This window comes from Orbicella franksi, chromosome 9 (assembly GCF_964199315.1).
Source record: "Orbicella franksi chromosome 9, jaOrbFran1.1, whole genome shotgun sequence".
In the NCBI taxonomy this organism is placed as follows: domain Eukaryota; kingdom Metazoa; phylum Cnidaria; class Anthozoa; order Scleractinia; family Merulinidae; genus Orbicella; species Orbicella franksi.
The window spans coordinates 18,177,127-18,194,016 of NC_138153.1; the positions used below are offsets into that span (position 1 = coordinate 18,177,127).

A 16,890-nucleotide genomic window follows, 5' to 3' on the forward strand; every position below is an offset into this window, starting at 1 on the left:
TCTACCTCTACCTCTACCTCTACCTCTACCTCTACCTCTACCTCTACCTCTACCTCTATCTCTATCTCTATCTCTATCTCTATCTCTATCTCTATCTCTATCTCTATCTCTATCTCTATCTCTATCTATATCTATATCTATATCTATATCTATATCTATGTATATATATGGAAAATTCTTTGCAAACAAGTTCTCCATAAGTGCGTAGACAGCTGTGCTTGATTCTTGAACCAAAATGGTTTAAACTCACAACTTGCGATTGGATTAGGAGCATACTCAACGAGGCAACTTGAATAGTAAATATCTAAGCGGAAATCTTTTGCTAAAATATCCTGATTCTTTAATTTGTTTTTATTGTATCTAATACGCGTTTTCGTAAAGCACGATTTGATATTGCGGTGCGAAGCTCGAGTTAGAGCATCTAGTCTCAGTATGGACTGAAGTCTCCTTTTCAATTGCATGTAATTTACACTTCGTAAATGCACCTGATTCAATCGTCTAACAGAAATGAGAAGTGCTTAGATTATTTTAGAGAAATTAAACTCTGAAGGCAGAGGGCCTCGCCCCTCCCAATCAATATAGCATGTGACTACCCTCACCCCCGCCCAACCTGGAGGTATTTTGTAATGGTCTAGTGATATCAATTCACACTTGACTTTCCAGACACGTTTTTGGATGCACATGTTCTAGTTATAATAACTAGGGCGGTTGAGACAGAGGCTACTATTCTAGCCACAACGCAACATAAAACTAGCGGGACTTTTTTTCTATTTATATTTACAACTGAAATTATATACGCACTACTAAGCACTCCAGGTGACCTACCTTACACCGGCTGCATTTCTTACATCTGGTAAAGACATAATGAGCGGTTAGAAAATAGTTTTATTAAAAGGGACAATGGTAACAAAATAAAGTAACCCAGGTCCGTCACTTCCAATATGTGATTAGAGCGTTCCCTTAATTTTCCCGCTCGAGTTTTGCACATTGACGTTTATCATCGGTTCCCTAGGGTATATACGATTTTATTAAAAACTGGATCATTGGATAATGCAATTCTATAGTTTTCATTAGCTTAGCCATCATTGGTTATACCATGCTCCACAAACATGGTGAGCGTGCGCGTGATTTTTTGAGCCATTTTAATTTTTATTTTAGTCTAACTTTCTATATTTTGGGGGCGTTTTTAATAAAACAGTTATTCCAACGGCTCGCAGAATAATTTTTAAGTAAACAAAAAAAAAAATAAGGAGAAATAATACAAGATAGTACAATAGTAGAGAGAAATCAAAACTAAAATAAAAGAAAATATAACGGAAAGATGATAAATAATGTGAAAAGTGTTAATCAAGACTCCATGCAGGAGTGATAATGGTTACAAAAGGCGTGAATCAATTTTATGAAGGTGATAACACAAAGTCTTTACTAGTATGCGTAAAAAAGATATATCACGAGCTAGTAGCAAAGTACCTCTATCAAAGACAAAATAGATGTGAAACGTTCTCTAAAGATTACCGAAATACAGATATCAGTAGCACCCTGCTGACATTTTATATAGGTAAGACAGTAAATTACCTTTCCTTTGTTTCTTTCGCCAAGATAAGAAACATACACCAAGAATGAGCAACGCAGCAGACAATACTGCTACTAACGACGCAAGAATTATCACTACTGAGGAGCAGTTATCTTTGTTGTAAGCCTGCCTCCCTCCTTCCGGGTCTCTGCTAGGATCTAATAAGTGACAAAAGTTGCTTTACATTTTTTTGAAGGAGATTTAAAGCAAGTAACAGCGGTTTTAATGGAGTGTCGTGAATCCAAAACCAAAGTCATTACTTTAGCCCATAACAAAGAAAACAGACAATCTAGTGAACCAATGAGTACTCGAAACAAATACATACAGTTGACACTAAGTTCGGGTAAATGTGTGCGAGGGATTTAGGGTTGGTTTTGGTTTTACTTCTGATTGGATGAGAAAGTGACGCAAGTTCTTAAGGCAGTCTTTTAGGGAAAAAAAAATGCAAAACCACATCAAGTGCGAATACGTTCGACACTTTAGTTAAGCGAAAACCACTCTGTACATTTAACCTTGAGCGTGAACTGATCGAACGTAATTGGGCTAAATTAGATATGTGTGTACAACGCGCTATTTGTAACAAAGAAAAATAAGATAATTATAAGAAAATCGATGACACAATTTACATTGCAAACAAATGTGTGCACCCAGAGAAATAACACTTCGGCTTTGACAGTGTAACTATCTCTGATTTGCTCTCTATGACTGAGAACGCAATAGGTTGAAGTGTTAGCCGTTCCAGACCCCTCGGGGTTCAAGCCCGAGAAGACGGGAGTATATAGTGCTCCGTACATGAATGCGCCTTAAGGACGTTGAATTCACGCATACTTGAATTCACGCAATATATCAACTCTCTTTATCCCACTATTAAATTTAACCTTGTACACTCTCCTACTTCACTCGATGTTTTGGATCTCACGTCCAGCCTTGTTGATACTACATTCAAACTGATATAAACTCTAAGCCTACAGATAATCACATATATTTGTTACGTAATAGTGCCCATCGCACCCATTGCTCCAAAGCCATCCCCTATGGAGTAACTAGAAATGTCTAGTCCATTGCATGTCCAGGCCCTCAATTGATGTGGCTAAAGTTCTTTGCTGTCTAAAGCAAGCATAACATTGTCGCATTGTGCAAACGGCCTAATACCACGGGGCTACATGATGTCCCGTTTAAGTACTTCTCAGGGTCCTCTCATGTACAATAATGGACAACACTTGCTAGCAAATCCTTAGACTTGCACCTTCATTGGACTTAATGATGTCCTCGGGCAGACTTCCTTTAGACAGCAGTTATAGAACGCTAATCGGTCGGCTCCTTGTCAGAGTAACCGAGCGAACTGAAATTCAGACGAGTGTAGCGTGGGCTCACCAATTTAAAAAAAAGCAGGGAAGAGGTGGGGGGGGGGCAGTGGGGAGCGCTAAATAATAATAATAATAATAATAATAATAATAATAATAAATAGATAGTAGCAAGACGTTCTCTACATTTTATGCTAGGTAAGCTCTATAGCTGCTTCCATCAGGAAAGCACCCTTCCCCCCTCCCCCCCCCCCCTCCCCACTTGAGGAAAAAAATCACAAGCTAACGGAAAAAAGGGGCTCAAATCTGTGGGCATGGTTCTAGAAAATCGGACATGTTTTTGGAAAATCTAACCTGATGCAGTAGTGCGATCATACACAGTTGAAGAGTCCAGCCGCCATTGTGTGGTGGGTTTGGTAGTTCCAGGTGGTGTTGAGGTCGTTGGCACTGGATTATGAATTAAACAGACTCCTTGGCAGTTATCTGTTGGGTGGCAAAACAAAACAAAACAAAACAAAACAAAACAAAACGAACTCACAAAATCAGCGATTTTTATTTTATAGAAATCATTTTACAACTACATGTCCTCTGTTAAGTTAATAAAGATGAACACCCGGTGTTCGGGAGGTCATGGGTTCGATTCCTGTCGGGGACTCAGAATTTTTCTTTGTCCCACGCTCGTGTCATGTTGATTAATTCACCTTTACATGTCCTTTGTTCAGGCTCATCTTTGAGTCATGCGCGCGAGCGGCGAAGGGCGAAACGATCCGGCGAGATGGGGTCTGGTGAAAAGGCGGCTTGCGCCTGTGCTCCAACAGGAGCCTACATTTAACCGTGACCGACACTGATTAGTTTCTCCATACGGGAGTCGATGGCATTTTCTTCGGAAGTACTCGTCAGTATTCGAGTGTGGTCAGTGTCCGTGTGCCATGTCTCGCCAGTAGTCGTCGCGTATTTGTCGGTTTGTCACAGTGTTTGATTGAGAGGAGACAGAGGGAGGAAGACCAGGGATGGGGGTGGGAGGTGGGGGGGTGGGTGTGAGAGAGGGAAGGGGGCAATGAGATGGGCTTGATTGCTAGTGGTGGAGGATATAGACCCATTCACATACCTGTTTTTTCCTCACAAATCCATCCTCTGTTAATGTTTCCCTTGATGCTGCTAAACGATCCCTTGGCCATCACAGCGTAAAAATCACTGTCTTGAGGCTTATCCTTCTGCCATTTGTTTATAGTTACGTTTTTGCCATTGATCCAAGTCCATTTGTTAGTTGTCAAGTTTCTGTACAAACCGATGTTCCATTCATTTTCTTTGCCACTATTCCGAGTTTGAATCTCTTTATTTATAAATTCCCACTCTCGCTCTGTTTCCATGACCACCAGATGCTTATTGTCAAATTTACAACTGCCCTCTGCCTGTGGCCACTGCAGTGGCGTGTCATTTGTAAAGGTGTAGCAAGAGCATCGCTTATCTCCATCTGAAATTCATAGAAAGAGGAATGAAAGAACATACAAGCTTGATTGGAAAATGAATCAACCGACAAAGACTGGGATACTGGGGTAATCTGCTTATTGTTAAATTTACAAGAGCTCACTGCTTATGGCCACGACATTGACGTGTCATTTTGAAAGGTGTAGCAAGAACAACTCTCCTTTCTATGTAAACTTCCGTTTTTTTTTTTAAATAATTACTGAAACAAAACATGGAAAATTGACATGAACAAGTAAATTCACAATACTCAGGGAACGCAGTATTTAGGTTCTACGTTTTTCTGTTATCCTGTAACGTATTGCCGTTGCCTCTCAGTATATTCATTTTATAGTTTTTCTGTCATTATCTTTTTGGGGGTGGCTCTCATGAATTTGGTTCCGCTGTGCGGAAGTCGACGGGTACGTTGACGAGTCGCATGTCCCTGCGAGCAATCTAGCGTTTACCATAATGATTATACACTACGCTTGCGTATGGAAAACTAGGGTATTGATTATGTTTTTCCCTTTGCTTGAAATTTCATTTCGAGGCTGTCAAAAGTTAATTATAACTGTGTTAACTTACTGTAGAGACAGTGCTCCACTCCATATGATGATGTTTTGTACTGAGTGTTTGAAGCCCGAGCAAGACAACGCTCTGAGATATTCACAGGTCGATATTATATCTGGCAAGATTAATGTCGGGGAGCACTGATATTTTATGTCGGGTTTCAATGAACATACATTTTGTCTTGACGACGTTAAGGCTACGACGATTAAGATCTCATCATCGAATAATCAAAAAAAAAAAAAAAAAAAGCGCGAGGGACAAACGCAAGGGGGAAATCGATTCATTGCTTGTGGAAGTACGGATCGTCACATCGAAGATAGGTTATATGATTGAAAAAATGTTTAAAACAATCATTTAAAGTATATATGGAATGTGCAAGACTTACCCTCTTGATTGCAACCGTCGACAGGAGACTCACAAATATACCCAGGGTTTGGTTGTGATGTACAATCCAAGTCATCATACTTTCCATAATTTTTCCGATAATCCTTGTACATAGCTACACAATTCCCTTCACCATTCGGTTCCCCTCTAGCCCAAGGAAGATCTTTCTGAGATGTGCTCTTGTTACTTAACCATCTCCACTGTCTAGACCGATAATCTCTTTTCAAACCGATAAAATATTGGTCAGCTACTGTCAACTTTAAAATAGTGTCTTTCAAGAAGCTCCACTCTGCGTAACTTTCAATAGACACAAGATCACCAAGTCCAGTCTTCTTGCACAATCGTCTGCTTTGCTCCCAATTAAGAGGGGTAGATGTCGCGTGAAATGTGTAATTGGAACAGCCACCTTTGAACCATTTAAAGGTTTCACCTATATAACAGAAAATTACGAACAAAGATGTAAACTAGTCAAGCATTCGTACCGGGGGAGGGGTGCTCCCTACGACGGCCTATACGAGTAGGCTCACCCGAAAGGGGTACCTTGTTCAGGCTTCAGGTATATTAAAGTTTAAGGGGTTCACAAGTTGACGTATATCAAAGGGTAGAGAAATCTGTCTTTTAGGCATTCAAAAGGGACCTCAAAATATTTCGAAGAGACGCACCTTACGGCAGTAGCATTTAATTTACTAAGCACTACCTCATAACTTCATTTCAAGAGTTTAAAAAAGAGATGCAATGTTCTCACGAAGGTAAGGGAACGGGGTACTTTTTCCAGTAGCATTTGCATGAAAGGCGTACCTTTTCTTGCTAAAGGGTAAGGGGTTGGACCTCGGGGCGGAGCATCCAAGTATAAAACTTTACAGAGTAGCCACCCCCCTACCCCGCTGAATATAAGACATTCAATTAACCGTAGTAAACTTATTCATGTTTTTATTTTAAAATACTTCATGCTTCACTTCTGTGATCCCGTCGATGAAATTTTTAGAAAGCTCGTCGCTGAACCCCAATATTATGGCTTGTAAATAAGAAACAACGCCAGATCAAACAATTTTCTTACAATATTAAAACGAGAAAAAACTGAAATAATGAAATAAAATGTTAAAAAAAAAAAGATGTAAAAATCCTTTGTGAGAATGCGGGAAATTCGCCATATATTTTTGGGCACAGGATAAGCAGGAACTCTGCTAAATCAATAAACAATACACTTTTTAATCACTAAATGTCCGAATTACATATTATACACCAATTAATTAAGTTAGGTGACATATAAACAACAGGATGTAATATTTTGGATTCATAAATGTCGCTGGATTCTTCATAAGATATACATTTGAATTCGTAAGCGTTTGCACTTGAAAGGTATTCTGATTTTTCCTCGACCGTTTATACATATTGATAATAACAGCTAGACATTCATGGGGGAGTCTATTGCTGTCAGATTCATTACAGTTGCAAGAATTGCTTACCCCACAAAGTATTGTACTCACGTTTTACATTTCAGTTTTGTTCCGTGTCGTCACCAACTTGGCAAATGAACACAGGATAAAAGCCAAATTGATAAGGTTATGTGGCACGCTCGACAAAAAAAAAAAAAAAAAGAAAAGAAAAGAAATATATCCATAATAAAATACATAAATTGTTACCGGCAAGTTTCTTGATAACACACTAAGGCCAATTTTTGCGACTACGTTCTCACGTTCTAGTTTGCATGGTATTTTGACTTCCATTCTTCCTAAGGCCTAATGAAAGGAGACTGTTTTAAATTTTCGTTAACCTCATCGCCTTTCTTCAACCGCAGAGTAAATATTTCGATTTCAGCTAAAAATCGCATACTGATGACCTAGTTCTACAAGACCCTACAGAGCCCTATTGCTGGTTTTCAGTGTCACGCCATTCAAAATGGATCAAAATAAAAATCAAAACCGGGCATTAGATAAAGTCCAGAATCTGGCAAATAAAAGAAGGTAAATATGCAAAGACTCTCGCCAAAATTCTGGTCACAGCAATTTTTCTTATGCGAGATATGCGGAGAAATTTTTTACCCAAATTTATAGAGATTTGTATGGAGACGCCATGCTGGTGCCCATACGGATGGGCATCAACATGGCGGCCGGAAACATACAGAAACATCTGTTACTGAGTTTTGCTACAAAAGCGTGAATTTATCCCTCGAGGAACTCTAAAACATTAAAATAATACTTTTTCTAAGACATGAACTGTTCAGATAGCCAAATTCCCCGAAATAAGTCACTTTTTTTAACCATCATGACAGCCCTCTAGGCCGTCATGTAAATGCCGCGTCACGCAAAAGCTTAGAAATTCAAGCGTAGTTTATCACAAAACCAAGAACCCATTCGGAGCAAAAATTTGTTTGAATATTGGTTTTCAGCCGCTCTTATACCTCATTTAAGTAAAACCTCAGGAAGATCAATAGTTTTGTAGTTCGAATTTTAGTGACGTCATGTGAAAACCAGCTATGAAGAGATTCTCCACGATTCGATTTTGCACCAAGCAAGTGGTATCGTAGCCTGCGAACACGGACGTATTTCCGGCTGTCGCTTGTCTCCGTCGAAAATAACGTCTGCGAAACCGAGCTAGGAAACGATTTCTGTCACGTAATGACTTCTGTTTCTCTTTGGCCAATCAGATTCCATAATAGAATGAAAATCGAGTGCTCCTCGCAGCGAATACCTCGCACAGTAGTTCTAGGGCTACTTGAGCTAAGCTGTGATTGGCTTAAAATTCCTACGTCACAGAAATCGTTTCCTGGCTCGGGTTCGCAGACGTTATTTTCGACGGAGACAAGCGTCAGCCAGAAATGCATCTGCTTTCGCAGGCTAGTGGTATCGAAAGTGTTCGGCTGAATTTTAATACATCGAAATTGGTCTATTAACCTACATTACTGCGGAAATTACACGTTGGCGCCAAATTAAAGTTACACTGCAGGAGATCCCCAGGCCAAAGAAAGTAAAATACCTAATACCATGGGTGACAAATTGGCGCGAACTTTCAACATTAATTTATAGTTTACGTGTAAAGTTTGGTTCTCATATCCCGCCGACGTACCTGCGACGTAGTCGCCGGTTGCAGTTGACAACGTTCAGCGATCTGTCCCAGTGGGTCTCCGACGCATCTGCGATGGATCGCCGACGCGACGTACTCAAATTTGCGCGAAATGCAAATCGAATTGCTCAAGTTTCAACAATTTTACCCGTAAATATGGATCGAATCGTCTTACTGGAGTACGTTGCGTCTGCAGATGATGTTCACAAAAAATATTTTCATCGCCGACAACCGCCGACAGCCGCCGGCTTGCCTGCGAAACTGAACTCAGCTCAACTCCGTAGGCAAGCCGGCGGTCAATGCCTGGGATAGATTATGATTCGGCGATAAATGCTCGCATATGCCGCAACGGTGTCCCAGGCCATGCCGGCGGCTATGTCCCAGGTATGTCGGCGGCATATGAGAACCAGGCTTAAAATTATGAAAATGCCACAGCAACGTATAACGCGAAATTTCTTGATACAATAAACAATTCAAAACTCACGATTGTAAGCGTCATTTGCCGTGGTATGCTCGTGAAATTAGAGGCTCGGAAAATGATCAGTATTATGACAAAACGCGCGTGAAATTATTTCCTAATTTCACTCGTCATCATTGGATTACCCATTCTAACTTAGTAGAAAGACTGCATAAAACAATTTCAGAAACTATCGTGAACGCAAACGGTATATGTTCTTCACCCCTCAAAAATGAAATGTTTCAGCTCGTGCGAAGCTCAAAAGAAACTGAACAAAAGCAAAACAAGAAAAGACTCTTGATTGTCAGATTCAACTTAATTAAAGGTATAGCGCTTTAGCCACTCAGGAAGTAACTTGTCAACATTAGAGCGAACACGCAACTACTACTGTAAAAGCGAAACACTCGAAAATATGCAGTGTAATAAAAACAAATAGATAACGTTACTTCAAACTGCCGCGAGCCAAAATAGATCATTCAGAATAATTCAACGAGAATGAAGGATAAACGATGTTCGCGCTTGCACGATATCAGTAATTTGGCATAGCAGAGATACACGGGAAGTTATTAAATAATTGTGATGATAATAACTGATACAACTGCGCAGCGTAATAATAAATACTGTAATTTGTTTTATATATGCCAAGGTAAGTTAGTAAACCTAGCGAGTTAGGCTTTAAACTTCAGCTTTAAAAGGTCAAAAAAGGATGACGATGAGAGACATTTTCGTAGACCGTAACTCTTTTAAATTACAATGTAAGACCCCAGATGAACTGAAACGAGATTTGCTTTACAGCTGTGGCACACGAAGAGGAAAGTACATTTAAACAGAATGGCGCCTTAAGACTTAATGCTGCGATAAATTTGATTTTGTTTATATCTTTTTTAAATACTTGTACAAACGGATTTTACAAAAATTAATTTCGATAGCGAGAGACTTTGTGGCATGCCGAATGTGACCTGCGTTCTGTTGGTGTGCTGCTGACGCATCTCCCATTTTAAGCCAAGAAAATATATTTCCACGCTCAGAAACTCAGAAAGGAAAATGGACTAGCGACAACGACGAATTTATTCTTGAACTTCTCTTACTCGGTCATGAGTATTAACGAAGCTGGATGTAGTTAGAACTTATGTAAATGAAATAAAATAATGATACATCGCCAGACCAACATAATAGCCAACCAGGAGACGAGTGTTCGCTCTGGGAAAAGCGCGAAGTCATCAGACGTAAACTTAAGACGCAAGGCAAGAGTGAGGTCTGTACACTTAACCTGCTTCCGCTGATGAACAGCGGTAGTCGGCGGCCACTGTCACGTTTCTCGAAAACGTCGTTTTCGTTTGGTAAATTTGTCGTTAGCGACCAGATATCGAGTCTTTTAAGCCAGAAAAAACGTAACTTCAAAGATATTTCCCTCGGCGCATTTCAAAAGGGAAGTAGTTTAGGAGTTTAGCCGGGAAGACCACATAGGTACAGTTCCCAGAAATCGACTAAGCGGAAGTTCGTGATGCTTATTGTGCTGAATCTCCAGTTTATCCCACTGTAATTCGCTTTCCACAGAATTTTTTTGACGAAATCATAGCCCAAAACTTCCTTCATTTGGATAATGTTCGATCTCTGGCTTCAGGTGACTTGATGTCTTCAGTTCGGAGGAACAGTTAGCGGGAGCCAGACATTTAACTTCCCTCTTAACTCACTTATAAAATGCTCCTTTTTGACAAATCGTATTAATGATACCATGGACAAGGCGCGTATCCGTCTAGGTCAATTTGCAATGAATCTGGTACAGATTCATTAAAAGGACCCCACATTATAGCGACTGATAATCGGTTTCTAACACTTGACAAATTCTGGTGACAAAGGTCATTTGCAGCTTTGCATATCACGCCTAGAGAACAAACGCCGGCAATCACAATTGCAAGTCATTAGGCGTCCACACTTACCCGTTCTAAAATGGAAAATTTCAGTTAATACCACAATTGCAATCAGCAGAGACAGCTTGGAGAGATTCATCATCTTATAGTTGTCAGTATTTGAAAACCTTGAAAGACAAAATACTACGGAAGAGTAACCACTGGTTACCTGATCTGCGCATGCTTCCCGGCGCTAGTGAACAGCGGAAGTCAGACAATGCCATATAAGTTTCACGAAAAATGCTCTTTTTAACTTGGAAAATCCAGGTTGTAGGCAGTTGCTTTGATCTATAACTACACGACACTGAATTAAAGTCGAAATATTGTGACAAACATTTTGCATTGCAATAAACCAAAACTTGGTTTTCAACAATGCTAAAATCCTCAGACTCGTCTTGTTTATGTTGATATCCCGAAATATAAATGATATGCCCTGCGGATTAAAAACTCAGTTCAGTGGCAACAAAATTGCCCCGGTTACAGACGATCCATTTTTCAAGTTGAGTGGCTCATAGCCACTTTGATATGTTGTCAAATTCCTCCGTAGCGATCAAAAGCATGTATCCTGTGTTTTAAATTAGTAGCAATGTTTTTTTTTTTCCAGGACTGTTATTTTTTTCCGTATTCAAAATAGAAAGACACTGGGAGTCTATCCGAGAAGATCATAAAGCCACAGTGCCCAGAAACCGAAAGCGGAAGAGCGTAAATGTCTATTGTGGTAAATCTCCGGTTTACCCCATTGTTAACCCGCATTAAAAGGTTCCTTTTTAACAAATCTTGTAACCGAAAATTACGCATCCTTCTGGATTTATTTGTGTACAGTATTATTATCATTATTATACCCCAAAACTACTATAGCTTGCTGGATTTATTTGTATAATAGTTTGAACTCCACCTAAACATGTTTTGGAGGAACAGCTGCTGCTATACCCATTCGTTTGCCTTTGGTTTGATCTCTAACTCCAGATGACTTGAAGTGTTTCGGAGTTCCCTCTTGACTCGCTAGCATCTTGAATTACGAATCTTACTGACCTCGAAATTGGGTATCTTTCTCGATTCCTGTGTTTGTACTAGTCCTAGTTAACAAAAGAACCCAGGGTAGAGTCTCAATACTGACTCCCCTTTACACTGACCGGTAACGGCCTCTATCAATTTCCAGTGTTGGGATCAATACTAGATTGCTCACAGCCCTCTATTTTCTCGTATTTTCATTCGATCGTTGAACGCGCGGATAGACTAGGTACAGCACACATTTTGAGGAGGGTGCTATCAAGCTAAAAACTGGCTATCCCCTAGTGCCCCAGGACCATGGTATGGTCTCGGCCCTAAGGACTCTAAGCAAGCATTACGTGAGGACGATAACAAAAATAATAATAATAATAATAATAATAATAATAATAACAATAATAATATGTTAAGAACAACTTTATTTATAAAACTATCAAACGTACACTATTTCAAAATATAACTAATTTCCCTTGCTGTTTTTTTTTTATAAGAGTACAATGTATCTCAATAATCTCTAATTCCATAAAGATCCTTTCCAACATATTTCGTAAAATACTCACGATATACAAACTGTTTCGCCTTCGCTTCACTTCTAACTTATTTTTGTATAAAGACATTAAAAAAAAAATATTTGGTCTGCGAATGTGTATTTAAAAAATGCACTTTCTCCTAAATTAAAATAAAAGTGTGCTCTAAAATTAACGCACACAAGCTTGGCTAACGTTTAAGCGGCAGTCATCAATAAAATTCCCTTCTGGAACTTTGTGGAAAGGTGTCCTGGAGCCTCTCACACATGTGTGCACTCACCTTAAAATCTCAAGGGAAAGCAATGTTCTAATCCAAGTAATGTAATATAGTAATAATAATTATAATATGTGATAGCACTTTCTTTGTTTGTTCCCTGCACTCCATTAAATGTAATTTTTTTTCTAAAATATCTGATTTTCCTTAAAGAGCAGATTTAAAAGAAACAACATTGGGGTAAGTTATTCCATAGAACAGACTCACGATGTGAGAAGGAAGATCGGAAAAAAGTCACTCTTGGGGCATTGCACATAGAGGTTCAGATTATCTCTGTGGTTTCTCAACAATGAGTGTTTGGTAAATAGAGAGTTTATGCCAGCTGGAGCTCTATTGTAACTGTCAGTGCATCTATAGGAACATAACGGAGAGATGTATAAAACTCGTGCGTTAAAAAAAAAAATATTGAGTTGGACACCATTACGAGGGAGAAATCAGTCTGGGATGCATTCCAAAATCCCCTATGTCCCTATGCAGAAAAAGAAATAAGGGAGGGCCTCGAGGAACGTTTTAAAATATTTGTTAAACGCGCGGATACGCGCGATGAATTAAGGGTCCGATCTCAAAAGGGTTTGGCAGACACAAACAAGCTTAACGTTGTACGTGTCGTGCAGAATGGTAACAAGCTCCTCGACGGAAGAACCCACGACTGAAGGATCAAGCCGAGAAAGATCATTGGTTCGCAGCTGTAAAATAACTATGTCTGGGGCGAATGAAGTGACCACAGGGAGGTCGTATTGCAGCGTCTTGGCCACAGTTCTACCCCCAACACCACGCCACTTAAATGTGGCAACATTATTTAACAAGAATTAGTGGTTAAGGTTAGGGTTTGCGGCAACGAAGTTGTCTAAACGTCTAATGAATGAATGCCCCGGAATATAAATTATAGGATGACACATTGTAATGTAAAACAAAATATCTCCACAACTTGCCTGAAAAAAAAAAATTTCGCCAAGAGATATACTCCCTGTGACGGTTATCATAAAAGCAGAAGGGAATATTTGAGAATGCGATCAGTCCTTTATACTAGCGGACACAAAACACCCATCAACATGATTGGCTGTTTTGTCACATGACAGACAGACCACCATCGGATTACCTAATGTGTGCCTTGATTACAATAGGTCAAGTTATCGACATAACATCATGCCTTAATTAGCTTGATGTTTGGTTATATATCAGCAATAGAACGCTTATGATTGATCATTTGCAAATTTGAAAATATTGTATTCTTACTTACAGGATTTTTTATTTGCTTTTCTTAGCTTAGGCCATCTTCTTTTTTTTTCTCCATTTAGCTTCGTTCGACCGACCCAAATTTTTGGCATTTTCAAAATAAAAAAAAAAAACAATGTAACGACGTAATTAAGCCATTTTTCACTTTAAATAATTATTTTAATCTCAAACATGAGCATAGTATTAAGCATAGAGAAAACCAGGAACAAAACCAGTAACATTTTTTTTTACAGTATATTGTGCTACGTTGTTTAAATTTTACAATAACATCAACCAAATATTGATTTCCGGTTCATGTCTTGTTGTTTCCAGGCTCCACAGCAATGATGCTTGGGTACCAGGCCTCCTATTCAGAGACTTCTTGTAATTTATTTATTCATTTATTTATTTATTTGTTTATTTATTGATTGATTTTTATTTACTTTTGTTTTTTTCAATCCGGCGGACGGACCCAGTATCAGGAAACACATTCGAGGCTAAAGGAAAAAAAAAAAAAAGAAAGAAAGAAAGTGGGGCGGGGGGGGGGGGGGGGGGACGCTTGGTAATGTAACACCTGCATGGAAAGCTATGTAGGACTGGCAGAAGCCTTAACACGAGACTGACTGAACACAAACGAGCCACGAAAATAGTGATGCCAACAGTCACATTGCTGTTCTTCCGCAACTGACAAACCACAACATTGACTGGGACTCTGCTCAGTGCTTAACTTACAGTACAGACTATTTTCAACGACTGACTCTGGAAACCTGGTACACTACCCTAGAACAAGCGCCTCTTAACAAATGTCAACAATTAGTTTTTTTAGCTGAATACTATTGACACTTTAATAAAGTCTTTCATTCATTCATTCGTCAACAACTACCGCCGCCTTACAAAAGACTTATCCACGACGGAAACGAAACCGACAAACGGACTTCTAACAGACCGACTTAATTTGACTAACAATAGACGGACGAAAAACCGACTAATTTGACTAACAATAGACGGATCGAAACCGAACAATGACTGATGACAAACCTACATGAGTCTTTCAGCCAATACTATCATGGCTAAACTGACCAATCAAGTTCAACGGACCAGATCAAAAACATCACCGACTGACAAACACTATTCACTTGACTCTGAAGATGACTTCCGCTCAGGTTGTCGAAACGTTAGTCCCCAACAACAGTTCTTCTCAGAACTACCCTCACCCGGACAATCACACTATACGAAGTACTGATACCCCTGGGTTCAAACCATTTGCTACAAAATATTATTTTTTATCAAAAAATTCGAATTTTCAATCTTCTTACTGGCCGAGATTCTCCATATTTACAGGCGGACGCTTCTATCCTGTGTTTGAGGTAAGCTAAAATCTTCATGCATCGAGCTTAGTATAACTTTAGATTTTCAGTTACTTTACATTAGCAGTGACTGGACTAATCACAACAGCCAACAGCAAAAAAACAGTGGCAGGGGTAAGAAAACACACACACAGACACACACACACAAAAAACACATGAGCGGCCTTTGTTCGAAGAAGTAGTTTCCAGGGTAAGACATGAGTTCACTTAACTACTCATGAAAAATACGTATATTTGAAATTTTTTTTTTTTTCTTCTGATAGCGTGAATCATATTTCTCTTAAAACGCTTTATGGCACTTAGGCAGTGGAGATCAGAGGTTGGTCATTTCTTAAAATATTTCGTATATGTAAATTAATGGAAATGGCTTCCCTTACCGACAGTTTCCTCACAAATAAATCCTCTATTTGCTATTTTTGCACCACCCGAATTACACGGCAAATCGTTAAAATAACCTTTCATCTTAGGGTTGTCCCCTGCTGCATAGTTCTTATACATAACAACACAATCTCCGTCACCTGATGGCTGACCATAATACCATCGCCATTTCTGACCAGGTACTTCAAGCCTGGGCAGTAAACGATTTATTTTTTGGAAAAGGAGCAATATTATATTTTCTTGCGGGTCAAAGTGGGTGATCCCGAGCGGGCAAGGTAGCGCCATCTTGCTCGCTTGGTTAGCCAATCACAGCATAGGATTAAATTCATCTTGCCCCAGACAAAACAAATCAAATAATTATTGAGCATTTAATTATGGACAATATTGTATTTTCGTGGCGGCCATATTGGTACCCGCAATGAACCACGAGTATTTGTCTTTATGAACTTGTGGCTATTTGACGTGATTACATGAAGCGAATATCAAGTTCAAAAAGGAGAATATGAGCGGGCAGAGAAAGACATCCATTTTGATTGAGTTCGAATGGTAAATTATTCAACGTAGCGTAATTAAGACTTAGTGCTCCTTTCAAACTATAGGGACTAAGGCAGGGAAAAAAATGCAGACAGTAACACTTACTGCAGGCTCTGGAGACTTGACAGAGAATCCTAAAGATAATAAATGCTTTAAAGGTCGTCAAATATGTGTTGAGTAAAACCATGTCTTCCAAAAGAACAACGTTCCTGACCACGAATCACAATACTCGAACGCGAAAAAGGCTTGGATGAAGTTAGGTAGGGTGTGTGTGTTTTAGTTCAGATGCTGACAAGGAAACCCGTGGGGGTTCTCAGAATAGCAATTACTCTAACGTAGGGCCCTGAATAGTCAACGAAAGCAAATTATATTGATCAGAAGTTTTTTTCTAGTAAGCGATGCCAATTGTTCTTTCCTCTTACCATTTTCGGACTTCACGTAAATGATTTAGCTTTCTACACAGACTCTATCCAGGCAAATCATAACCGACGGGGTTTGCGTTGGAAACGGCAACGAGAACACCACCAAACAGAACTTATAATGCACGTGTGTTGTAAATCTTTGTACATTCCTTCGCCGTGCTGTGCAAACAACAGCGTAATTATAAAATGACTAAGTATTGCGTATTTTGAACAACTGCGAAATTCGAAAGTAATATATAAATTCATTTTTTACTAGGCGTTGCTCTCGGTGGTCATTGCTTAAGCTCTCCAGTAAATGGTTTAAACTTTCATTGATTTTCATTCAACTTTGGTAAACAGTGCGGTTAACGTGGCAGGAGTCCACCAGCTCTGATCGACATTAAGCTCTTCCCTTAGCACTTTCAGTTTTGTTGAACTATTGTTAGGTAAATTTTAATTCA

At 39.3% G+C, this 16,890-nt stretch overlaps 1 protein-coding gene across 6 annotated transcripts in view; it reads right to left on the reverse strand.

Moving 5' to 3' along the window:
* Positions 1–16,614, reverse strand: part of LOC145497757 (uncharacterized) — a 123,771-nt gene extending 107,157 nt beyond the window's left edge. For 3 of the 6 annotated variants that reach the window (XR_014050716.1, XR_014050715.1, XM_081477608.1), the window contains exons 1-6: positions 16,134–16,614; positions 5,297–5,725; positions 3,986–4,351; positions 3,232–3,360; positions 1,576–1,731; positions 826–850 (exon numbers count right to left, since the gene is read on the reverse strand). Coding sequence is in view for 4 of the 6 variants with exons in the window: in XM_081477608.1 (XP_081333734.1) it covers positions 826–850; positions 1,576–1,731; positions 3,232–3,360; positions 3,986–4,351; positions 5,297–5,725; positions 16,134–16,215 (1,187 nt within the window). In the remaining 2 variants the exon portion in view is untranslated. The remainder of the gene's footprint in view (positions 1–825; positions 851–1,575; positions 1,732–3,231; positions 3,361–3,985; positions 4,352–5,296; positions 5,726–16,133) is intronic. The other 3 variants (XM_081477606.1, XM_081477605.1, XM_081477604.1) reach the window with 3 other exon arrangements.
* Positions 16,615–16,890: the final 276 nt, after the last annotated feature.